The sequence below is a fragment of the Leptinotarsa decemlineata genome, unplaced genomic scaffold (genome assembly GCF_025532065.1).
Source record: "Leptinotarsa decemlineata unplaced genomic scaffold, Ldec_3_MD MMD2_tig00026358_RagTag_RagTag, whole genome shotgun sequence".
Taxonomy (NCBI): domain Eukaryota; kingdom Metazoa; phylum Arthropoda; class Insecta; order Coleoptera; family Chrysomelidae; genus Leptinotarsa; species Leptinotarsa decemlineata.
The window spans coordinates 3,824,909-3,851,094 of record NW_027412703.1 but is presented as its reverse complement, the minus strand read 5'-3'; the positions used below and the strand labels follow the sequence as shown (position 1 = coordinate 3,851,094).

At 35.9% G+C, this 26,186-nt stretch overlaps 1 protein-coding gene across 2 annotated transcripts in view; it reads left to right on the top strand.

The window, feature by feature from the left end:
- Positions 1 to 26,186, top strand: part of LOC111516143 (uncharacterized) — a 752,250-nt gene that overhangs the window by 433,388 nt on the left and 292,676 nt on the right. For both annotated transcript variants that reach the window (XM_074184848.1, XM_074184849.1), the window contains one exon: positions 21,818 to 22,500. In XM_074184848.1, the coding sequence (XP_074040949.1) occupies positions 21,848 to 22,500 (653 nt within the window). In that variant the 5' untranslated portion in view covers positions 21,818 to 21,847. The remainder of the gene's footprint in view (positions 1 to 21,817; positions 22,501 to 26,186) is intronic.

The window sequence follows — 26,186 nt, the reverse complement described above, 5'->3', positions numbered from 1 at the left end:
AACAAAGTTTAGGGTTATAACTGATCATTTTGCACTTATGTGGCTTAGTAATTTAAAAGATCCTAGTGGAAGATTAGCACGTTGGAGTGTTCGTTTACAACAATATGATTTCGATATCGTCCATAGACGAGGCAAGGATAATGTGGTGCCAGACGTCTTGTCAAGATCAGTTCCTGTTTTGGATGAAGTTTGTGTTGAAAGTGATTGTCTTTTCCCCGATTATAAGGACTCATGGTACTCCAGAATGATACAGAATATAACTTCACGTCCTCTAAATTTTCCTAATTGGAGGATTTCCAATGGGACTATTTACAAAAAGCTGCAGAGTCAGTATCCTGGTCTTGATAGTGCTGTCTATGACTGGAAAATTGTAGTACCGAAGTCACATCGCAAGAAAATTTTGGAGGACTATCATGATAGTCCGATCGCCGGACATGCAGGTATCTATAAAACCTTTAGTAGAATTGGTAACAAATTCTATTGGCCAAAGTTAAGGTCGGATGTTGCCAATTATATCAGACACTGTCAGGTATGTGCCTCTCAAAAACCGGAGCAAAAACCTCCAGCCGGTTTCATTTCCACCCGTCCAGATATCACAAGGCCTTGGGAGTTTGTGACTTTTGATATTGTTGGTAAGTTACCTAAGTCCACTTCCGGTTATATGTATATATTGAGCGTACAAGATTATTTTTCTAAATATTGCGTGTTTTTACCAATGAGATCGGCCAATGCTAGAACAATCGTTCGTCTTCTGGAAGATCATGTTTTCTTGGTTTATGGAGTACCACGGTTTCTTTTATCGGATAATGGAAAACAGGTAGCTGGTAGAAAAGTTAAAGAATTAGCACAAAAATATAACGTAAAATTCATCCAATCACCAAATTGGCATCCGCAAGCAAATGCGTGTGAACGCCAACATCGTACCTTGAAAACCATGATTTCATCATTTGTGAAAGATAACCATCGAACTTGGGACATACTTCTACCCAAGGTTTCTTGCGCAATCAGAACATCTCGAAATGAGAGTACTGGTCAGACCCCATATTTCATAAACCATGGTCGTGAGATGATTCTTAATGGCTCAGATCACAACCCACCACCGATAATTGAAGCCGACGTCTCGGATAATACGGACATACCTTCACCCGAAGAGAGATCTTCCGCTTTGAAAGAAGTATTTAAAGACGTTAGAAAACGATTAGATCAAGCGCAAGAGCGTGCTCAGAAGTCGTACAACCTACGTCGCCGTGATGTCCAGTATGAGATTGGTGATCGAGTATGGCGCAGGAACTTTCCTCTTTCTGATGCTGGACGGTATTTCACAGCAAAATTCGCACCAAAATTTTTAGGCCCTTTTAAAATCCATCGTAGACTCAATCCATGGACTTACGAATTGCGCGGACTCCGTGGTTCGAAGGGTGGCGTTTGGAATGTGAAAGACTTGAAACCAGATTTGACAGCAGAATAGTTCAATTTTCAGTTCGTGTAAGGATGTTATGATTATACAATATCTGGAACTCGCCACAGTGTCGATCGTGGCCACTTGTTGTAAGTGGATAAAGTTTTCTGGATGGATTGTAGACGTTAAGTTATTTGACAACTGCGATTTGTTGAAGGAGGTTGTGCTGAATATTCGTAACATGGCTTGAAGAGGATTAGTAATCAAATCACTTTCCTTACACGAAGTTCTCTTTTGTGAATATATTTTTTTTATATAGTATTCTATTACAGTTTATGATGTTATTCAAATTATGTTTTTTTTGTTCGGGAGTTGCAATTACTTCGATATTGAGTTTAACCAACAGATACGACCTTGGAAAAATTTCAGAAGAAATTTTCCTGGGAGTGAAGGGGGAGTTGTTACGGGTCAAAAACTCACAACGAGCTTTTTAATGTTTGCAGGATAATCACCCTGTATTTCGAATATGAAGGCTGATTATTTATCAACTGATTCAAATTTATAGACAACCAACTTCTCTTTGAAATCATTGTACAATGGGTCATATATCTAACGGGCGCTTTATCGGCCATTGTCGATTTAAAATATACCATTCGCTTAAACAGCTTATCACCCTAATTTCATATGAATTGTTTTTCAATTCGTTTTTCTGAACAGGCTTTTTCAAGTAAGGAATTGGCGAGCGATTGTAAAAGATTTCGACTGATGTACCTAGGTAGATTAGTGCTGGTTTTCTGTTTCGTAGTGAGAATGCGATTTTGTTTATTTTCCTATAGGGATATCTAGCTTCTCATAGAGTTTTCGTGCATTTGGTTATAAATGCGAAAACGTGTTTCAAGATTTGTTTTTTTTGGATTTGGGAAAACTGTAAACAGCACTTGTGTTCGATTGATCACGCGGAAAATCTTTAACATGAAGCCTACATAACATCTCAAGTGAGTAAATATAACTGCAACTTCCCGGTGTAACATTTTCTAATTTTCTTTTTTTTTCTGCTGCGTTCAGGGCTTTTTATATATACCACAAAGAAAAGGTCTGACTACCAATACAAACAAGTTGGGCTATTAAGACGGTTCTGGAGACCTCTGTATCCTGGGACTTATCCTGGAATTGGTGGCATAAAGATAAGTTTTATGTTTGTATCGTCTCCAACATCGATAGTCAGGTCCTGTACATTTAGATTCTCTTGTTGCTTCCACAAGCAATCGTTCAAGCGAAATCGTATTGGGCATTACCCTATTTGAAGATAAAACAACGACTGACAGTTATTTATAGTGTTTTCTTTAAATTTATAATTGATTTTATTGAAGTCATGAAGTTCCATTAAGTGGATTGTTGAAAATTACGATATATTTGGAAAAGTATGTTAGCCGAAATATAGATCTATACGGAGGTATAAAATTAAGTGTTACAAAATTTGATATTAAAAATATCGCCATGAGTTCACAACAATAATTTATGTGAATATTGACATTCCTAATAACTTTTTGCTGGGTCGAAATAAATTGTCTCTGAACCATTTTATTTTGTTCATTTCATAAATTTTGTTGTAACCATAACTGGAAATTTGATAACGGCACACCGCCTATCTGAATTTGGTTTGTATGGTATTCTCGCTTATACAAATTCACTGTTTCGTGATTTATTTTGTGAGTTAAGTATTTTACATGAACTACTGATTGGTTTAAATCACGTGGCGCTCATTTTTTTTTTCTTTCTCCAATTATGACTCACGCCCACTCTCTGAGTTAGTCGGCGACCGATCAGTGGTTGAGCTCCTGGAAACCGTATAAAATAGGTAGTAGAAGCCGCGTGGTAACAGTCTTCTAAATTTGTACGCTTAGTACAGTACAATTTCGACTTCAGGTGTTCCACAGAAAGAAGTCCATCGGTGTGAGATCAGGTGATCTAGCTGGCCACTCCACTGTACCTCTTCTGCCGATGCAACGCATTGGAAAACTGTCTCACCCGAATATCAAAATCTGGGGATGCACCATCATGCTGGAATATTATTTCTACTAAATTGTCATCATTTTATAAAATTTGTGTATTCATAGGATCTACATAGTCTTGTAATAGATGTATGTGTCTCCATCGAGATTATCTTCAATGAAGAATGGTCCAACAGTATGATTACCAAGAATGTCAATCCTGACATTCAATTTTTGTGGAGTTTGTGAATGTGTTTCCATCACATGGCTCCAGTAACAACAATTATGTCTATTCACTTCACCATTCAACATAAAAGAACTTTCGTCTGAAAAACATTTATTGTATAATAGGTTCGGGTTATTGGTCAATTTCTTGCTGAACACCTCAACAAACTGAAGTCGATGATCAGGAGCATCTTCGTTTAATTCCTGAAGTAGCCTCATTTTGGAACGATGGAATTTGTAGGCTTTCAAAATCCGAAAAACACTAGTACCTGATACCACAGACGCTGTTACTACTTGTCTGATAGATTGTCAGTTATCCATTTGTTCATGTCCTAAAACTGCAACTTCAATTCCGTCATTTCTGACAGGACGGGAACTTCATGTTTTCTGTTGTGAACAGAACCTGAAGTTCGAAACTTATCCATTAAATGTTTAACGTATGATGGCACACGTTGTGGTCTGGATGATTCGTATTATAAATTCTTGCAACAATTTCTATTCTTTTTCAAGTAGAATAAACCATGTTGGAACACAGTGAACAAGGATGACTGAATAATAATTCGTGAAGAAGGACAGTGGTCAACTATCTACTTTTTGTTCTGCGACAACTAGATCCAAGAAAAACTACCAGTGCAGAAAAAACTAACAGTGTCGTCCATTTCAAAACGTTTACTACTAATTGAATAAGTTCTACATATCTAGAAGACCTGCGACAAAGAATTGTCCGGGAATGCCGATATCTGACTCCAGACATCTTCAATAAAGTAAGGAACGCTTTCGAAAGTAGACTGTATCATTTTATGGAACTAGATAGGGTTTTTTTTAACACTTTATCCGTTGATTGTGTTGCCAATGATGTTGATTTTTTTTATTTCCTCAATAAAATGAGCGACAGCTATTTTTTTTTAATAAAATAAAACGTTCAACCACGAACCAATTTCAGAAAAATTACATAAGTAATAGAGGGATGAAAGATCTTTCAAATGCTGTATCACTCGGCCCCCATGCCAATGAAAAAAATAGGGGAGGTAGTTTCGAGTATGATTTTTATATCAAAATTAGTCCCTCTGGAAGTAAACATTGGAGGATTCTTTGAAATTTTCGATTACACGTCTTTTTCTGACTTACAGAAAGGTCCGGTTCTCGTTGTATAGAGAGCGAAAGAGAGAGAGAGAGAGACAGAGAGAGAAAGAGAGTTTACTTTCATTCACCGACTTATTTCAGCGGTAAAAACAGTTTTTCAAGCGTAATTACACGATTTCCAAAAATAACAGGTTCCAGATTTCTTCTTATATTCTCCAAAATATATTCAAATGTGTCAAATTCTTGTGTAGTTATAACACTTTTTGGGATGGCACCTTACTTCTTCCATCATTTACTGAATGAAAACCATATCTAGGTAATTATAACTCCGTTCTCATTAGTAGACTTGGCATCTATAGTTAGACGATGACGTGACATATTGCTCACAATACTACTCTAGCACGACTGACCAACCGAAGTTCCGTGTCCACGCGAAATACTTCTCCGTCGCGATAGAGTGAAGAGAAAGGAAAGCCACGTTACATAAGAAGTTACATTAAAAGTAATTTTCATATGTTAATGAGTCCTTTTTACCCCCACTGGGGCGCCCCAGTTGAAATATTTCAAAATTCTTCTCTTCTCTTAATGCGCATCTGCGACTTGAGGAGCATCTATATACTAAATTTTAGCTTCCTAGGACTTACCAGTACGGAGAAACAGGGATGTATGATTGAGAGTTAAAAGAGTGACTTTCACATTTATAAGTTTAGATAAATTCAAGTAGAAAATCAATAGCAATATATGCAAATATATCTCAAAATACACCTCTGGTAAGTCTAGTGACCTATAATCCGGTCAATCTAGACATTGGAAGGTACATAAATTTACAACAAGCTGCGAACGCATGTAATTATTCAAAGCATAGTTAAAAATAAGATTTTGAAATTCCGAATGATTGCGATGCCTGGAAAAAAATTTATTCGAGGTCAAATGTCAAAAATCTCGAAAAAAATTGGTTTTTCGCGATTTTTGGGAAAACGGTGAGTTTTATCATGAATTAATCTCAATTAAAAATTGTAGATCATAAAATTCTCTACAAAAAATTTATTGATACTTTTTTTTATTAGAGCCACCGTTTCTGAGATACGACGAGTCAAAAAGTTGTAAAAGTTTTACAACGATTGAAATTTGAAAAATGTAAAAATTCATTCATCTGAGACATTCTTCTTTCTCTTGATCATCTTCTTCTTCTTCTTGATGTTCATCCTGGGTACAGGTAAACTGCGTCAAGAGTGATGTATCGCATGTTTCCTCGTTGGTATCAAATGAATCCTCCACTATTGGTGATTCAGCATTAGAACATGCCTGGCCTTGACAATGTGTACATGCCAGAGAACACAACATTCCAACTTTTTTACAACCACATTTACAGTTGCAAAAAATTGTGTTCAGCAGTTTTTCCAGCGCAGGTGGGAGTAAAGTCTGAATAGGTTTTAATGCATTTGTCGACCAACTTCCAACCCCAGTCTTTTGGGTCTAGCTGATAACCAAGCCACACTTGAACTTGGTAATATACCCGGAAAAGATGTTGATAAGCAGCAACTGAGGTTGGAGGAAGACAAGCTAATTGCACCTTTTTCTTATTTTGAGTGTTTTTTTACGAAACATGCATATCGATACTTATCTAAGCAGGTGTTTTTTTTCGAAGCTTTGTACATAGAAAGAAGAAACTGAATCCCGTTGGTGATAATTTCTTCGAATCGTCGAATTACGTTTTTTGAAAACTTCAGCACATTGAACTAAATCTTGTTTTTCAAACATTTTGAAGATTGTTGCTTTACCCCTCCTGTAAAATGCAGACGTCGTATCACAGCCAGTTATTGCGTGGCAAAATAGTGATTTTGACTCTTTGCAAAAGTAGATGGACTTTTTGATGAATATATTTCGGTTTGACTTTGAGCTTTTTCTGGCTTTAGAGATAAAATAGTTTTTTCAGGTTCGAGCAGTAAGAAGTACGAGTAAGTATACATCTTCACCAACAACAATAGTTGTATTTGTCAAATTAAATTGCTTTATAGCTGTTTCAATAATCAGTACGTCGGCATCGATATTAGCCTGTTTAACCAATATATTTTCGCCAATAAACTTATCTTTCAACATTGAAATGAACAGAGATTACCGATTACAACTTTTACAACTTTTTAACTAGTCGTATCTCAGAAACAGTGGCTCTAAGAAAAAAAAGTATTGATACATTTTTTGTAGAGAATTTTGTGGTCTACAATTTTTATCTGAAGTTATTTTATGATAAAACTTACCGTCTTCCCGAAAATCGCGAAAAACCATTTTTTTTTTTCGATATTTTTGACCTCGAATAAATTTTTTTCCGGGCATCACAATCATTCAGAATTTCAAAATCTTATTTCCAACTATGTTTTGAACAATTACACGCATTTGCAGCTTGTTGTAAATGCATGTACTATCACTCTTATTTTTTACTCTAATTTGACCGGATGGTTAAAATACCCATCTTATTCATATAGAAGAATATATTTCTGTATCTCATATGAAAAACACACAAAACCCTTTCTCACCAGAAAAACTTGCGCTTCTCCGTGTATTTTGTTTTGCCTATATCTTGAAGGTATCTCTTTAAATACAATCATTCAATTCGTCGAAAGGATAGCCAAGCTCATCGACTCACTGTGTCATTATACATCAAAGATAACTCGTGACATCAGCAACAGTCAGTTCTCTTGTAAGTTGATGAAAAACATGGGAATGATGACGTTTCTTTTCGTGTTGAATTGGAATTTATATGTGTAGCTATTATTACATTCTAAAATAGACTTTTTTTCAACGAATATACACTGTGGCTCAGATAAGGTAGGCCGTCATGGAAAAATTGAAAACCGCTGGAGATATGAAGTCGGTTGAATTAGAATGAAGTTGCCTAATTTAGAAGTTGTCTGAATGACGTTTTGAAATTTATGAAACTTCGATGCTCATATCAAATATAAATACACCCACCGGAAATTTAAAGACATGGAGAAACAGTGATGAACAATAATTTAGTTTTATGGACGCGCCTTTTATCCCCGCGACTGGCGCCCCGGTTGGAATGTTTAAAAATCCTTCCTTATGGCACACATACAATATAAAACGGATCTACACACAAAATTTCAGCCTTCGAAAGTATATTAGTGCGGAGAAAAAGTGATGAAAAGGTAATTTTCATATTCATTAATACAGTTTGTTGTATGATTTCCACTATAAAGTATTTTACAAAAACCGCGACACGTGTTTCGCTATACAATAGCTTCCCCAAGCGTGAAATAATAAGTTACTTTTGAATTACAACTATTTTATACTCTAACTTATTACCTACTTGTATGAATCTACCTGAAAAGGTCAAGCATAAATTCATTAACTATATGCAGAAGTTGAATTTTCGGAAGTACCGTAATTATATCCATAGTATAATAAGATATTGGGAATTTTAAATTTGCTAATTTCCATACTCAAACCTTTCTTCTGGAAATGGAAGAACTTAATTCTTGGTTGAACTCATATCCCTCTGTGATTAAAAGAGTGGCACGTGTGGAGGTTATTTTTCCATTCTGAGAATCATTTGTGTGTTCCTTTATGCGGGCTTTGAACGTTTTTTCAGTTTGACCTATATAAAACATTTTACATGATAATTTATACACTCCAGATTTTTATGAAACTGAACTTTTATCTTTGTTATTCTTATTGTGAATGCCTAAATTGTTGTTGCTTTTGAAAGCAATATTTACACCGAATGAAATGATTACTCTTGTACAGAATCTATTGGACGGAAGGTTTATCAATCCTATAGTGAAACAGAAAATATTAGACTTGCTTACGATTTGTTTGTCACAGAATTACTTCCAATTCAATGAAATTTTTTACTCATCCTGCTAAGGTCTCATAATGGAAAACCCACTTAGTCCCATTCTGGCAAAGAATTTCATGGACAATTTGGAGAGAAAAATACACAGTAACCCACTAGTAGGAAGTTTCGTGTATTGGTATAGATATGTAAGTGATATTCTAGTATGTTTCACAGGAACGAACAGACAATTGACTTTGTTCTTGAATTTCATCAATTCTCTCTGCCCTTCTATCACAGTCACCATGGAGATGGAAAAGGACGACTCTATTAATTTTTTGGGCCTGGCAATAACGACGTTTAACAATAAACATGATTTTTCAATTTATCGTAATCCAGCACATACATAAATTATCATTCATAATTCTTCCACCCACCCGTATCAGCACAAAGTAGCAGCATTCAACAGTATGATCCACAGACTGATGAATGTTCCCTTATCAGATGAAAATTTCAATAAAGAACTGAACATAATAAAACAAATAGCCATCAAAAATGACTACGATAGCAGTTTAATACATTCCCTATTCTCTATACATTGACCTAAAGTCAATGATATTCCATAAATTCTTTCAGAGTATTTCATGCCTCGTCTTAAGTTGTAACGAACAACAAAAATGTCACTCCATCTAGTGGCCGAAGTACTAACCAACTGCATATCCGAAATTTGCCCGATTCCTCTGAATAAGAAACAAAAACGTTCTTATTAGTCAGTGGGCTATGTTTGAAGATTGGCAGTGAACAAATCTGAAGAAATTAACTTTAAACGTTCAAGCCAGTCTCGGATATATCTACATAGTAGGTTGAATAGACTGACGCCTATCAGAAAACAACTACTCCACTGGCTAATACCACGACTTTAGATTGATGATGCACTGACGTCTTGCACTGACGAGTGGCTAACGAGCCCGAAACCGGTCTGCAAGTTTTCTGTGAAGATTTCTGCACTGACGTCTGTCGGATATAATCCAACGCCGTTCGTGGTATTAGCCAGTGGAGTACTTGTTTTCTTTAGATTTGTTTACTGCCTGTCTTCAAGCATAGCTCACTGGCTAATGAGTAATAATAGTGTTTTATTATGAATAAGGGTCGAATAAAGTATCTTTTGAACTGAAATAATTCAATGTGACCATATTTTCAATATATAATGTTTTTTTAATGCTGTAGATCTCGAAATATAAATGGTACTGATTTTGCAGAGTGTTTGTATACGAGGTTTTAACAATGAACGAGGACGAGAGTGTTTCCTACTTAATCACCAAACTCAAACAATTGTTCATGCAGTTGCAGTTTTGTAAGAATGTATAATCTTCCCATCGATAGATTTCCTGTAGTCTTTGAAGTCCACTAAAGTCTATCCAAATCCAAGATAGAGTAAAACAAAACAAAACCGAAGCGTGATGTTCACGTGATCGCCCAGTGTCAGATGGAAAGGGCAGCGTTCATTGGTGAATTCGCCTTCTTGGTACTAGTTCGGTACCAGCACAGGGTTGTAATCAGTTGTTTGTGTGGCGTGCGTTATAGTATACTGTTTAAAATTGTTTTCCAAGATGTCCAGTACAGTCACTGCTGATGACACTGTGAGCTATCCTCTGAGTCCAGCCAGGAAACGATCTAAAAAAAGACATTTGAGTGTTGAGATGAAAGAAGTGATTTTAAATGTGTTCAAGAAAGAGATGGAAGAAATTGAGACATCGACTGTTGAAGTCGTATTGAAAGTTTTCGATAAAATTGGAGTGTGTTGCGTTTCGATTTACAATGTTTTACGGGAATATAAACAAAATCATACATTTTCCAAACCGAATACAAATCAGAATCGTCAAACCATTATAAAATCAATAGATGATGCTGATAAACATGCAATCAGGAGGAAAGTGCATGAGTATTTTTTCAGAAATGAAATACCCACGATAGACAAAGTACTCACAGAAATAAATGAAGATGTTTTATTGCCAAGTTTTAAGCGGTCATTCCATGAAGTATTGAAACATTTGAACTTTGTATGGAAAAAACGAGGGCGCAATAGTTTATTACTGGATAGAGAGGAAATTGTGTTATGGAGGAGAGAGTATTTGACCAAAATTAAATATTATAGGGAACAACAGAGAATAATTTATTATATGGATGAAACCTGGGTTAATGCTGGTCATACTACCCTAAAGTATGGGTCGATGAAATTGTGACCTCATCTAAGAGGGCCGTTCTAGATGGACTATCCACCGGATTAACAAATCCATCAGGTAAACTTATATTTATATTAAGACCTGCCTCAATCTCAATATATAAAAAGTAACACTCGTATTTGTTTTATTTACTTACATACCTCTTCATAATTTCAGGTGAAGGAAAACGGATTATTATTTGTCACATCGGCAATAAGAATGGGTTTGTTGCTGAAGGGCTGTGGTGTTTCGAGTCGAAGAAAACTGGAGATTATCACGAAGAAATGAACGGTGAATCTTTCGAACAGTGGTTTTCCAAAGTTCTACCCCATCTGGAGGATTATGCTGTGATTGTAATGAACAATGCACCTTATCATTCGCGACGGTTAGAGAAGATTCCGACAACGTCTTCAAAGAAGGTTGAAATCCAAAATTGGCTGCGATCAAAGAATATTAGCTTTGAAGACTCAATGCTAAGAGTACAGCTACTAAAAATTGTCAAGGAGCGCAAGCTTGAATACCAAAAATATATAGTCGATGAGATGACAGCAGGCCAAAACAAAATTGTCCTTCGCCTGCCTCCATACCACTGCGAGCTCAATCTCATCGAGTTAATATGGGCGGATGTGAAGAATTTTGTAGCTCAGCATAACACCACGTTCAAATTGAGAGAAGTGTGTTCGGCATGTGATATCGGAAGTCGAGACAAAGTAGTGGACGCTTGATAACATAATAGAGGCACAAATCGAGCCACTGATAATTCAGATTGGTGAGGATGACACTACTGATGAAGAGACAAATTCATCCATTTGAATAATTTTGATTAATATTCCTTTTGATTTCACATAAAATAAAAATTATCAATAAAGAAATGAGTTGGTACGTCTCTTTTCATGTAATGCTTGAGTGCGCTGTGAGAAATCCAATGAAAATCTTTTTATATTACACATATTATCTGCATTTTTCCCGTTAAACAGCAAAACTTGTGCATTTCACTCGTTATTATAAAAAAGTTTTCCTAAGTATGTTATAGCATTTGCGATCAACAAGATGTTGGTTCTGAATACGACCCTGGCCAATTCTTGGGATTTTCAATATCACGTGCGTAGGGCATGTCAATGTTTACATCCACTCTATCTTGGATTTGAATTTGCTTTAGATACTCGTTAGGACAACAAGAGGATTGCTCCGAATTCTTGAATACTCTTCGTGAACAAAAAAATAGCAGAATCAATACCTCTGAATGCTCTGGATTGAATGATTCCGTTCAGTGTATTTCGTCTTTTGTTTGTAGATCTTTTGCTGAAAAAATCCTAATATGACTGATAACCAGTCCGTGCAAAGCTTATTGGTAAATAATCTGAAAATAGAACTTTTAACAGGTAATGATCAACTGTATTGCCAAACATGCGCCAAACTAACTGACTATTATAAGACAACAAGTATAACTGAGGCACCACTCAATCTAATAATAACACTGATGATCTTCAAACATTACTCAACCTCTGACGGAAGCACCAAACTCTTACGAAGGTTCGAAATAGATGAACACTTTGATCTAGCAGACCACTATTATACTCTTCATGCAGTCATTGTCTACTATGGTTCTGACGATGAATCTGGTCATTAATACGCATTGGTCAGAGACTAAACGGACTGTTTTGAATTTGACGATAGTCGTGTCATTAAATATTCTGGCGATATTTTCAATTTATAGGAGCCTCTGGAGACACCCTGCATTTTGTTTCATGAAAGAAAGGACATTGGCAGACCAAGGTCTTCAGATGATGGGGTGCTACCGGTTTTTTCGGGTTTTCTTGCAGCTGATAAAGCAAATGCGCCACTGGAATCAATCAAGTCGCCCCGGAACGTCAATTAATTTTTGTTATTTCATAATTGCATCATTTGTATCAATTTATTCTTTAATATATTTTTCCTGAAAGAATCATGCATATCGAAAGATGCAAAAAGATTCCAATCCTCTTTCAAAAGTCTTTCACCTTGTTCAGTTCGTTCAATAGAAATTCGTTCCTGCTATCTATATCCGTTTCCCATTTGGGAAAAGTTTGTTTTATATTTCTCAATATTGTTCCCAGGTCAATCACTCGATTGGATGCTCATCTGTAATACAACTGAATTCTATAAAAAGCTATTAAAAATTGTTCGGATGGATGGATTTGAATGAAATGAAATGGTGAAATCACATTCTTGTTTACAGACTTCATGATGTTACAAATTCCTCAACTTTTAACTTTCATTTATATCAGCAGGTGTTTGTTAACTCAGCCTTATCATCTTTTGAAGTATTGCCATTCTCAATTTTTCCTAGGAAGTGATCATTTAGGTTTTTTTGGTTGTTTTGTATGTTTCGTGAGTTTGGAATTAATTTTTGAAAAGCTTCGTATCTGTCAAGCTTTCGGTGATTTTAATATCTTTGTCGATTGTAAATAATATTGAAACGGTGAAAACAATATGAAACTAATCAGTATCAAGTGAAAAGTTTCTGAGAATTTTTGGGAAAGATAAGTTTTGGCTTTCTACTTCTCCATCTTTATATAAAGAAATTTGGGAATCGTCCGAAGAAAGGAAGAGAACAATAATAATTTTTCCAACAATTTACAAAGTGAATTAGCACAATAGATAAAAATAGAATAGAAAATTAACATGATGAATGCCTGAAGCTTGGAGCTTGTGTGTGATAACACCTTAATAATAATGTGCTAATACCTATACAATGATTGATTTCAAAAAGAACTATTTACAAGAATGTGTAGATCAAGCAATAAAGTAACTTTCAGAAACAAAATTAAAGAAAAAGCCCTCTCAGAAAAACTACTTCCATTCAAACATTGTATTACACGAAAGAAAAACACTATCGAAAATACTACTTTTCATAGAAACATTGAATTATACAAAAACACTTTTTCCCATTCAGTTTCTACTCCAAACATTTGTTATGGAATTGAATCAGATATCGTTCACAGGATTGATACAGAATACGAGGTCCGGTTGTTAAATAACAAGACTGCGCGCTAGAGGGCGCACTAGAGGGGTGGGGAAAAAACGAAACGAGTAGTGCGTTGGGTATATGGAAATCTTATCTATTCACTTACCAAAACACATTTTCTTCACTATTATAGTATTTGTGCAGTAGTGGTTTGAAACGAACGTTTTTTTTCTCGTGCCGAAAACCATGTGTGACGAAAAACAGGAGCAACGTATCAATCACAAATTTCTCGTTAAATTGAAGAAAACTCCGACTGAATGCTATAAATTGTTGCAAGAGGCCTATGGGGAGAATTTTCTATTTCTTGCGCGTGTTTCTAAGTGGTATAAGAGCTTCAGTAAAGGCCGAGAGAGCACTGAAGATGACCAGCGCCCAGGTCGCCTTGTCACTGTTTCAACTCTGGAAACAATGACCAAAATCAACCAAATTTTGCATGCAAATCGTCGAATAAGCATCCGAATGATTGCCGAGGCTGCAAACGCCGATAAAGAAACGGTTAGAAGAAATTTACACGAGGAATTACACATGACGAATGTCTGTGCGAAGTTGATGTCAAAAAACCTGACACCTGACCAAAAGCTCTTGCGTCAAGAGGTCTGCTAAGGTTTCCTTGAAAGGTTGAAAGAAGATTTCGGACTGATGAAAAACATTATTACTTGCGACGAAACGTGGATTTTTCAATTCGATGTTGAAACAAAGCGCCAATCGATACATTGCATAACGCCTGAATCGCCGATAATAAAAATAGCAAGGATGTCCAAATCAAAATAATGCAAGGCAATGTTGATCGTTTTTTTCGACATTAACGATATCGTGATGACTGAATGCGTTCCAGAGGGTCAGACTGTCAACCAGCGTTACTATTTGTCAGTTTTTGAAACAATGCGAGATCGAGTTCGTGAGAAACGGCCAAGTTGTGGAAGAACAACTCGTGGATTTTGCACCAGGACAACGCACCAGCCCATAACGCTCTATCTGTGAAGCGGTATTTGGCCGATAAATGCACTTCAGTGCTTGAACACGCGCCGTATTCTTATTTCTTGTTTCCAAAGATAAAATCTGCTTTGAAAGGGAGCCGATTTGAGTCGATGGTAGCGGCTGAGCTCCTGAAGCTCCTGGGACATCCGATGTTTCGGAATAAGACACTTGCGTTACTGTAACTTCAGCATCAATCTGGTTAACATTACAAAGTGAAGCACTCAATGCATTTATAAAATTATGACTTAGTGTCACGAACGAATTCAATCTGGAAGAAACATTCCTCTGGATACAATTATTTTCATTTAAACTTGTATTATACGAAAGAAGATTCCCAGATTCTCTTGTATTTGGCCGGTAATAAAGTAGACGGATATTTAGAGTGCCAGATTTCCACCTTGATATCCTCCGAAATCTTCCCATAGAAAGGTTCTTGCACCTACACCTGACGATATATCGGCTCACGATACGATGTTACAAGAATATAAGTTGGTGTCGTATGTCATACTTAACAGACAGATGACAGGCTGGAAAATATACAGACAACATATCAAGCATATAGAGCTTTCTTGGACATTGAGGGCGCATTTGACAGTACGTCGTTAGAATCAATCATCCAGGCGTCGAGAAGACGAGGGATCGACAAGATAAGCTATAAGTGGATAGACTGCATGCTCAGAGGAAGATTGGTATATACAACCATTATGAGGGAAACAGTCGTGGCACGGGTAGCAAGGGGCTATCCTCAGGGGGGTTTTATCCCCTCTGTTATGAAACCTTGTATTGGACGAGCTATTATGTCTCCTGGATCACAATGGGTATAAAGCACTGGGCTATGCAGATGACTTAGTCATCTTCGTCCAGGGAGCAGCAGCAGGAGGCCCTGAATATTATAACAATGTGGACCGAAGAAAAAGGGCTTAACATAAGCCAATCCAAATCGACCATAGTAGCATTCACCAAGAGGACTAAAAAGGAGGGTCCCGGACCTCTAAAACTTCGAGGTGAAGAAATACAAGTGCCGGGGGAGGTTAAATATCTGGGAGTAATTCTAGATTCCAAACTGACCTGGAACCCAACACTTGGACATTATAAAGAGAAAAGCGGAAGTAGCACTGATGCTCGCCAGACGTTCCTATGAAAAAACATGGGGGCTAAAACCAGACATGGTATATTGACTACACGATGGTGGTTAAACCCATGATAACATAAACATCTCTGGTCTGGTGACCAAAGATGAAGCAGGCCACCGCCATCAACAAACTAGGCAAGGTGCAAAGACTTGCATGTTTGGGAATGACGGGAGCAATGAGAACTACCCCAACAGCTGCATTGGAGACACTCCTGAATCTACCTCCTTTATACTTTGTGATAATGGGGGAGGCTAGGATGGGCCAATTCAGACTGGAAAACTCACTGAACTACAAAAAATCGGACCGAATAGAAATTTCGGAACAAGTGGAGGGGCACATATTGAATATGTGCACAGACCACATGACACCGAAGTACACCTTTAACACAAACTTCACGGCCAAAATCATAAGCTGTGAAGAGTGGAAGACAATTAGTCATCCCGGAAACATGTTTGGGAAAAACACCTGGATCTAAGACCAAACATGGAACGGGAGCTGGAATACACCGAGCGGATAGAAATTTAAACTACAGCTATCCGTTAGGACTATACACATCCGTCTTTCAGGTGGAAGTGTATGCTATCTTGCAGTGTGCAAGGTTTATTAAATTGAGACCTCAAAGAAATGAGCGGATCAATATTTCAACAGACAGCAGGAGCGTACTAGGGGTTCTGACAAACCATAAGGTGACATCAAAACTGGTCTGGGAATACCATGAAGAACTGAATGAACTTGCAAACAGGAACAAATTAACTTTGTACTGGGTGTCAGGGCATTACGGAATCACAGGTAATGATAAAGCTGATGGATGAGAATCATCAACTCCTGAACCAGCTCTGGGGGTATCAAAATCACTGGTACGAAACCAGATTAGGACATGGACCAATAAGAAGCACACAGAGTACTGGAAAAAAGTACCTGGCAACAAACACAGTAGAACCTTCATTAGGGAACCGTCCGAGAAAAGAACTGAAGAACTACTTCAATATGGTAGGGATCGGCTCAGAATAATTACAGGGTTACTAACCGGTCATTGTCCTCTTAGAGGACACCTGAATAAAATGGGGCTGTGCAACGGAGACCTCAGCTGCAGATTATGCAACGAAGGAATAGAAACAGCTCTACACATCTTATGCGAATGTGAAGCACTGAATCACAGGAGGCAGGCAATATATGGACGTACAAAATTACGCCCAGAAGAATATGACGAACATCCGAAACGGAAGCTGTACAAACTAGTACAGGGAACGAGACTGATGGAATGGGTGTTACGAGAAGATGGGAGAATAAACGCAATAAGCCCAAGAGGTTGCAGTGTTTTCTGGGGACTTGGATTAAATGGACAAGTCAAACAGCTCCCAAGGTACCAAAAAAGCATACAGAGGGATACCGCAGGGCTCAACTTTATCACCAGTCTTATTCTCCATAAATATAAATTTACTTTGTGGACAACGATATGCATCTATATATATATATTTTTTGTCTTTCCTCTTTTCGATTTCCTTTTTTCTTCTTTTTCTTTTTTTCCTTTCGTCTTTTTATCAAATCGGAAACTTACGTTTAGTATTCACTATGAACTTTCACTGATCCTAATTGAATATTCCAGAAATCATTTTATTGGAAATTATCGAAGGGATGAATATAAGGTGAGTCAACAAGATTCTCTTGGTCCATTGCTATCAGAGGAAACAATTTTTCGAACTGCCCCAATTTTTTGGCAGTCATATCGATAAATACTATCTTTGTTAGTTCATAATTCAACATACAACAGACATAATTCAACTTCTTCAAATGGAACACCCTGTACTGATATTCTACAAATTATACCAAGTTTCAGTAATTTTTGTAACCACAAAAAAATGTATTCTCTCACGCTCACTTACTCAAATTTGTTTTTCGAATATTCAATGTAATCGCTAGTACATTAACTTTTTTTTACCATCTAATAATAGTTATCAGCGGTTTCAACGGTAAGAACTGCGTGAAAAACTTAAAGAATATGTATACTGCTTCTTTCTGTAAAAACCCAGTTATCCATGACTGACATCAAAAAATGAATCTCGGAATTTGTCAATAACGGCATGTGTTGAAGTTTCTTTCGCGTATAGATCGAATCATTTTCATTATGAATTCTGTATTGGAAGATATATATTGCAAATGGTCTATGCTTTGGTGGAAGTGGCAAAAACTGCTTCCTTGCATCTAGGATTTACAAAGAGAAGTTCCTCAAAAGTAGACAACCAGATAGAAGAGTATTTCAGGCTCTAAAACCAAGATTTGAAATAACTGGTAATGTCAATAACGAGAAGTTCCAACGTTTCTGTTGAAAGTCACCATGTGAGTACCCGAGATCTGAGCGGGGAATAAGGATTTTTCCAAACCAGCGTGTCTCGAATGATACGAGCAAGCATCCTTAACACATGCAATTGATGCAAGAATCAAGAGAAAAAGAATATGAAAAACGTGTTCCATATCGAACAAGACTTAGAATGTGGCCACAACACGGTGCACCACCACATTTTGAAACTGAGGTACGGAAATACTTCAACGATCAGAAATGGGCCTGTATCGTGGCCATCCAGATCACCTAACCTGACTTAAATGGTTTTTTTATGGAGGTTTAACAGATAGATTGTCTACAAAATTCCTCCAACATCTATAGAAGACATGAAAGTAAGAATCACTAAAGCTTCCAGGGAAATCCTAGAGGATATGCTGGAACGTGTAGAGAATTCGTTCAAAAAAAGACTGACATTATGTGTTGCCCGAAATGATCGCCATTTTAAACATCTTTTGGACTCCTCTATTCAATAAAAAAGTTAGGCGCTATTGTTCCTATGGAAAAAAAATTGAGTAAGTGAACGTGAATAAATTAACTTTTTGTGGTTACAACAATTATTAAAACTGGGTAAAATATCTGTTTTTTGTATAGTGTACCTCTAATAAAAAATGTAGTGAAATGTTGCAACATTTCATACAAATGAAAAAATACAGGATGTTCTATGTAAAAAAGTTGGATTATGTTTGTTTGAAAATGAATGAAACATGGGCGGTTTTACAGAGCACCCTATATATTGTTTTCGAAACTTGAGATCCCTGAAAAAATCCACTCAATTGCTGTAGACATGCGGGTGGTAAATTAAAAAAAAATTGGCTGCAAAACAGGTTTTTCTGGAATAACTTGGCAATGCCAAGTTGGTCACGCTCGGCTGTATCACCCTGTATGCGAGAAAATAATTTAAAAAGCAATTCAAAAAATTGTTTTCCCAGATAGCAATGGACCAAAGAAATCTTGCTGACTCACCTTGTATAAAAAAACTGTCAATATTATACTATACCTGTTTATATTACAAGGTATTGTTAATTATTAATTACTCAGCTTTTTCAATATTTCACTTCGCGAGTTTTTTTCTTTATTGGAACCGACTATCGTGCGAAAGAGTTTTTGCATCGCATGATTCGGATAGACATGATTCATAGTATATAAAAGAAGTGTGGGGTTTTTCAATCGTTATCATTTTGGGAGAAGTTAGTCATATGCAGATCGTTGTTGCGAACAGAAATTGTTAGTTTTAAACAATGAACCTTTTTCGTGAAGTACGAAAAACCACTTACTAGCAGCGCTAGTAGTTCGGTAGGGACAAACACTGCCTAACCCTCATATAACACTGAATCACAGGAGGCAGGCAATATATGGACGTACAAAATTACAGCCAGAAGAATATGACGAACATCCAACACGGAACCTGTACAAACTAGTACAGGAAACGAGACTGATGGAATGGGTGTCATGAGAAGATGGGAGAATAAACGCAACAAGCCCAAAAGGTTGCAGTTTTCTGGAGACTTGGACTAAATGGACAAGTCAGACAGCTCCCAAGGTACAAAAAAAAACACTCATATAAACATATGGTAAAGTACAATTAATAAAAAATGTTTTTAACACAAGGTGTTCCTAGAGCAAACTAAAATTGGCAACTGTAAAGGATAACAATGTTGTAACATTAAAACGTTGGCTTGCATGCCGTAATTTAAAAGTAACTGGAAAAAAAGTGAATAATTAGACATGTTAGTATACATACTCTAGTAAAAGAATAGCAGTAGATTCAAACTGTAATAAAAGAAATTTAAAATAATTATGAATTTCAAATTTATTTCCGAGTGAAATATGAATTAAATGTAGATGGTAATGAAATAAATTTAATCAAATGTACTAAATTAATATAATTTAATAAACGATTGAGGTAATATCTCATTTTAATCAATAGTAATTGACTGAAAAGTTTACTATTTCATGTTTAGACCATATACATATGAATATTTATTTATTTTTTGCACTGTTAAATCCACCCTTCTCGAAGCATGTATACATTTCTTACATCTAACCTCATTAATATGAGGGGTAAATTTTCGTTATGTGGACACCCGGCGATTTTGAAAAAATTTTTGACTGTACTTACGTATTTTGATGCGTAGATTACGAATCCGAAAGAAAAAAGCGGCGCTCTCCCTTATTTAAAAAGTTACGGCCCTTCAAAGTTCAGAAAAGGGCAATTTTCCAGCCTTCTTTTTCACTAAATAAACTATTTTAAAACACAAGCATTTATTCACTAAGTTACCTTTACACCTTATTCCTTCTTCTTTAACACTTTTCACTTCAATAATCAACATTTTTCTTATAAAAAATTTAATTTAAAAACGAATGCTTCTCCTGGTGACATTATTCTATTTTTAGGTTAGTTACTAGTGACATTTCAGAAAAAAGCGGTTGGTATTTGCCGTCGCCTACTATTTCAAATTCGTAATACACCACCAAAAACCAATTTACGATCTAAAGGATGAAGGTAAAAAACATTTGAATTTCTTCAGGAATATGGATTGCATCAGTCGTACCAACCATATCATTAACCTTAAAAACGTAAAATACAGTGATATGTAACCAAAAAGCAGCTCCGTACATTTTTTAACATCTTTATAAGAAAAATGTTGATTATTGAAGTGAAAAGTGTTAAAGAAGGAGGAATAAGGTGTAAAGGTGACCTAGTGAATAAATGCTTGTGTTTTTAAATAGTTTATTTAGTGAAAAAGAAGGCTGACCGTAACTTTTTAAATAAGGGAGAGCGCCCATTTTTTTTCGGATTCGTAATCTACACATCAAAATACGTAAGTACAGTCAAAAATTATTTCAAAATCGCCGGGTGTCCACATAACGAAAATTTACCATAATATATGAGGTTTTATAAATGGTATAAAAAACAGGTTTTCTTCCGGATATCGATTATCCGACGTACAATTCACAAAACAGCAATGCTTTGTTGGCATTATACTAGCACATGATCATTTTTTATATCAGATTTATATTTTTAAATAATAAATTAATATTCCCTACTACTAGTGCCTGCCTCTCGTGACACGTTCGCTGTACTATTCTCAGAAAAAAGGCTCATTATTCTGGTGAATATATTTTGATACCAACTCGCTGTTTTGTTTCGAAAAGATAGTTTACCGTATAGTGTCTACATTATAATACATATTCAGAATACACCCAGATTTTCATACATTTTTAAATTATTATTTAATAGTTGAAAAAATTATAAATTATAGAGATATAGAGTTTCGGGAGGTGGGACATTTTTTGGATATTTGCTCGTCTTTGAGGATCTTTTTGTTAAATTTCTTAATTCCTATAGATTTTTAAATATTTGTAAAAACTGAAATACTTTTTTTTTAAATCTTAATTTATTCATAACTTTTTCAATTTTGTATGTGCTAAAAAAACGGTTTCAGCACATTTTTCTAGATATCATTCCGGATCGAATGAGCCGTCGCACGTATTTTCAAGACCATTACCTCCATTTTTCACAATTTTCAACTCGTGAACTACACTATATATCCACATTCATGGAGAAATAGAATGATAAAGACATAACATTCATACAAAGAAATACAACTGAATGCATCAGTAATTATTGTTATTTGTTTTCAGGATGAAGACACGGCTCCGAAGTAAGCGATAATGGCCACTTTTCACCAGATATCAGAAGAAAGCCGTCCTCCGGAATCGCCGGCCCGGAAACATTTAAATCGAAAATGCCCGAACACATCGATGTCCCCCTGGCGCACTATCCTTAATAGTCGCTCATATCTCTCTTCCCACCCTGACTCCTCACAAAACAAATCCGCAGAATTCAACAACAATGCCTTCTTTGATGTTGAAACCAAACTAATGGAAGATTTCAACGAAAACGTTCTAGTAGCTGCAAAGAGAAACCTTCCCGTTTCCAATATGAGTAACAAGGTGGAAAAAAGTAGTTTGAAACAAAGTTTACCTAAACTGCTTTGTCTCAGGAAGTCTCCTGCCGCCTCCTGCAACAAAGCAGACAGAAACACTTTGAAAACGTTGAACGTGAACACTCTTAGATCTGACAACTTCTGCTCACATAATAATAATAATGAGTATTTCGATAATGACGGCGGTGCAACTAGGTCTTTGAAAGATTCAAATTCGAATGAGTGCGATATTACTGACCCGTCTTCTTCACGCTATGGTGTACGACAAAAAAACAGGGACAGTTTTCATCAAAACGTTGAAGAAGCATTGAGTTCCTTACTCTGGCAGCCTTATGAATATCAGAACAACGGGATGTCACCGTCATCGTTATCATACAGGTTAGTAGTCAATTCAAATAGTTCTTTAATGACGATTGAATATTTAAAATAGATACTCAAAGTGTTCTCATTAAAAGAGTCAAACTAATGTTACATAGTTGAACGTCTGTTCGATAAAAAGAGTGTTGGAGGCAATATGGATACCTGGGAAACACCAGCATTGATGGTAAAGGTATCTCGAATACCTTTACCATCTTTACTTTACTTTCAGGAAGCTGAAGAGCCATACACAATATCTTAAAAATATCCAGCGCAACAGCTTTCAACTCTCCATGCTTCTCGGTTGCTTTATTCCAAATATGGGTGATTTAGATATAAGGTTGTCTATTGATATTTGTTTCCGAAAGCCATATTGATGATCGCTCAAGATATTAAAGCCTTCCAAATATTTGAGAACATGGTGGTTCACGGCCTTATCCATGATTTTTGATATCACTGATAGCAAAGCGACTGGTCTATAGTTATTTGGAAGATTTTTCTTGCCCTTTCTAGGATTAGGCTGAACGCGAACAATTTTCCAACAAGAAGGAATAATATAACCTCTTCTTCGTATATGGAACGCCGTTTTACTTTTTATTGTCAACATTGGTAATATTAATTCCTCAATTTATTCAACTAACAATTTATTTGTTTGAAGGTGATTGACAATGTTTCGTGATGAATTTCACTAGTTCGGACTTCCATTGTCTACTATATAAAATGATTTGAAATCCCTGAAACAACTAAAAAAAGAAGAATTAAAAATTGATAGCTGAAAATAACAATTATATTAAGCAAAATAAACCTGAAATGAAATAATAGTGAAATAAAATACAAGTGAAATAGAACAATTGAACAAAAATAATAAAAATAAAGAAGTTAATACAACCATTACAAGGAAAAACGTCGTCTTCTGTGAAGAATTCAAGGCATTTTGTCGAACTACTAGGGTCAATTGAGGTCACACAGGAAGATCAACTAATTAGTTTCGACGTAGAAAGCCTTTACACCAAAGTTCCGATCGAAGAAGCACTCCAAATCATACAGAGAAAGCTATCCGAAGACGGGAACCTGAAAGAGAGAACGAATCTTCCTATAGAAGTAATCATTGAATTACTAGGATGCTGTGTACGAAACTGTTATTTCCAACTGAAGGACGAATTCTTTACACAAAATGAGGGACTGCCAATGGGATCGCCACTTTCACCAGGCATAGCCAACATATATATGGAGTGGTTTGAAACTCTGGCCATTGAAGAAGCCTACAAGAAACCTCGAGTCTGGTTGAGATATGTTGACGACACCTTCATAATATGGAACCATGGGAATACTGAACTAGACGCCTTCCTGAAACACAACAACAGCGTGAGACCTTCCATCACTTTCACGATGGAGAAGGAAATCCACAACGAATTGACATTCTTAGACGTTTTGTTGAAGAGTACCAATAGTAAGTGGGAAACATCTGTATACCGAAAATTCATTCATACGGGACAGTATCTGAACCATGAATCCAACAACCATCAATCAACTAAAAGAGGAATCATCAAGACTCTATTAGACCGTGCTTTCGGGCTCTGTAACACGAAGGAAGGTCTCGAGAAGGAACTAGACATCATCAAAAATGATCTTCACGGAATGGCTACTCCAAAGCGATAGTAGTAAAGACCTTGGCTAAAAGACAGCAGGAGCCTCGCAAGGAAGAGAAACCGTCACAACCAGTGCTTGCACTTCCCTACATCAGAGGATTATCGGAGAGGATAAGAAGAAGTGGGTCCAAGTACAACATCAGCACCTGCTTGAGATCCAGTCACACTATTCGTAGCAGCTTCACGAAAACCAGGCCACCAAACGCGGACTACGATTCCAAGAATTGCATTTACCGGATACCCTGTGAGTGCGGAAAATTCTGTATTGATGAAACTAAGAGGCCATTGAATGTTCGCATTGCCGAGCGCAAGAAACACACAGCGAGGGGAAACCAGCAAATCAGGAATAGCCATGTTTGGACCCATCAACACAACATCGAGTGGTCCCAAGCTGAGATCTTGCACAGAGAGGAACATTGGTTTAGGAGAAAATTCAAGGAAGCCGCTTACATGTTGTCCAACAACGTTTTCAGCCAAGCCAGCGTAGAAGTACGCAACATATGGAAACCCACCATCAAGCGAAAAATGGCCAACTCCCGCCAAACGGTCATCTCCCACGGAACCAGTGAAGCGGAAAATGGAAAGCGGGGAATAGTGAAAGTACTCGAACGACCTATAAATAGTCATCTCTCGGAGGAATCGGTCCAGTCATCACCCGAAGACGATTGTAGATACTAACAATCGAAACGTCGTGAACTAACGTGACTTGGAATCTCTCAACTTTTTATTTTTATTTTCTTTTTTTCCTTTCTTTATTTTTATTATTTTTGTTCAATTGTTCTATTTTACTTGTATTTTATTTCACAATTATTTCATTTCAGGTTTATTTTGTTTAATATAATTGTTATTTTCAGCTATTCATTTTTGATTCTTCTTTTTTTAGTTGTTTCAGGGATTTTAAATTATTTTACATAGTAGACAATGGAAGTCCGAACTAGTGAAATTCAACAATTTATTTGTTTAAATTTAATTGATTCATGCATTTGTTGGACATATTAAAAACGAATGTTCGCAAAATTTTTTCTATTTTAAATGACACTTGATTTAAAATGTTACATGAATAAAATTGTCATTTGAATAAAAAAGACTAATGAACTAACTTGAAACTTTTATTGATTCCGAAGGAAAATATTGTTTCAGAGTATTGGAAAATGGGACGCTAATTTACTATATATTATGCTGAAAAATAATCTATATACATATAGTTCAACTTAGCAATGAATAAACATTTTTATTCAATAGTCAATGGAATGTATTATTCGAGTAAATTCAATAAACGTTTCAATTCCGCATATAATTTTGACCTTTGAATAAAATGTTAGTTATTTATATGACTGTTGAGTTATAATGAAACTTCAAATTCACTTTCTAAAAGTAAGTTTGGGAACAACATTTCAATGAATATATTTGAATGACTGTCAAAGTTTTCCCATGAAACATTATTGGTAATAAAAATAAACTTTCGTTTGACCGAAAATATAGCAAATTAACTTTCCATACTATATATTTTTCTATAAATAATAAAGATTGTTATATTTCAATTTTATTGAAAGTGTTGAATATTTCCAACATTCACTATAATGAATTTCATTAGTTCGGACTTCCATTGTCTAATATTATATAAAATGATTTGAAATCCCTGAAATAACTAAAAAGAAGATAAAAAAATTAAAGAAGAGGAATAAAAATTAATATCTGAAAAATCAATTATATTAAGCAAAAACCTGAAATGAAAATTAGTCAAGTAAAATACAAGTAAAAATGAAACAAATTGAAAAAATATAAATACAATTGAAATCAACAAGTTAAGAGAATCCAAGCCAAGTTAATTCACGACGTTTCGATTGTAAGGTATCCATAATTGTCTTCGGGTTTTTTATTCCTCTTCTTTAATTTTTTAATTCTTATTTTTAGTCATTTCATGGATTTCAAATCATTTTATATAATATTAGACAATGGAAGTCCGAACTAATGAAATTCATAATGAAACATTGTCAATCACCTTCAAACAAACATTCACTTTAACGCATTCAATTTAACATTTGGTTATAACCGTTG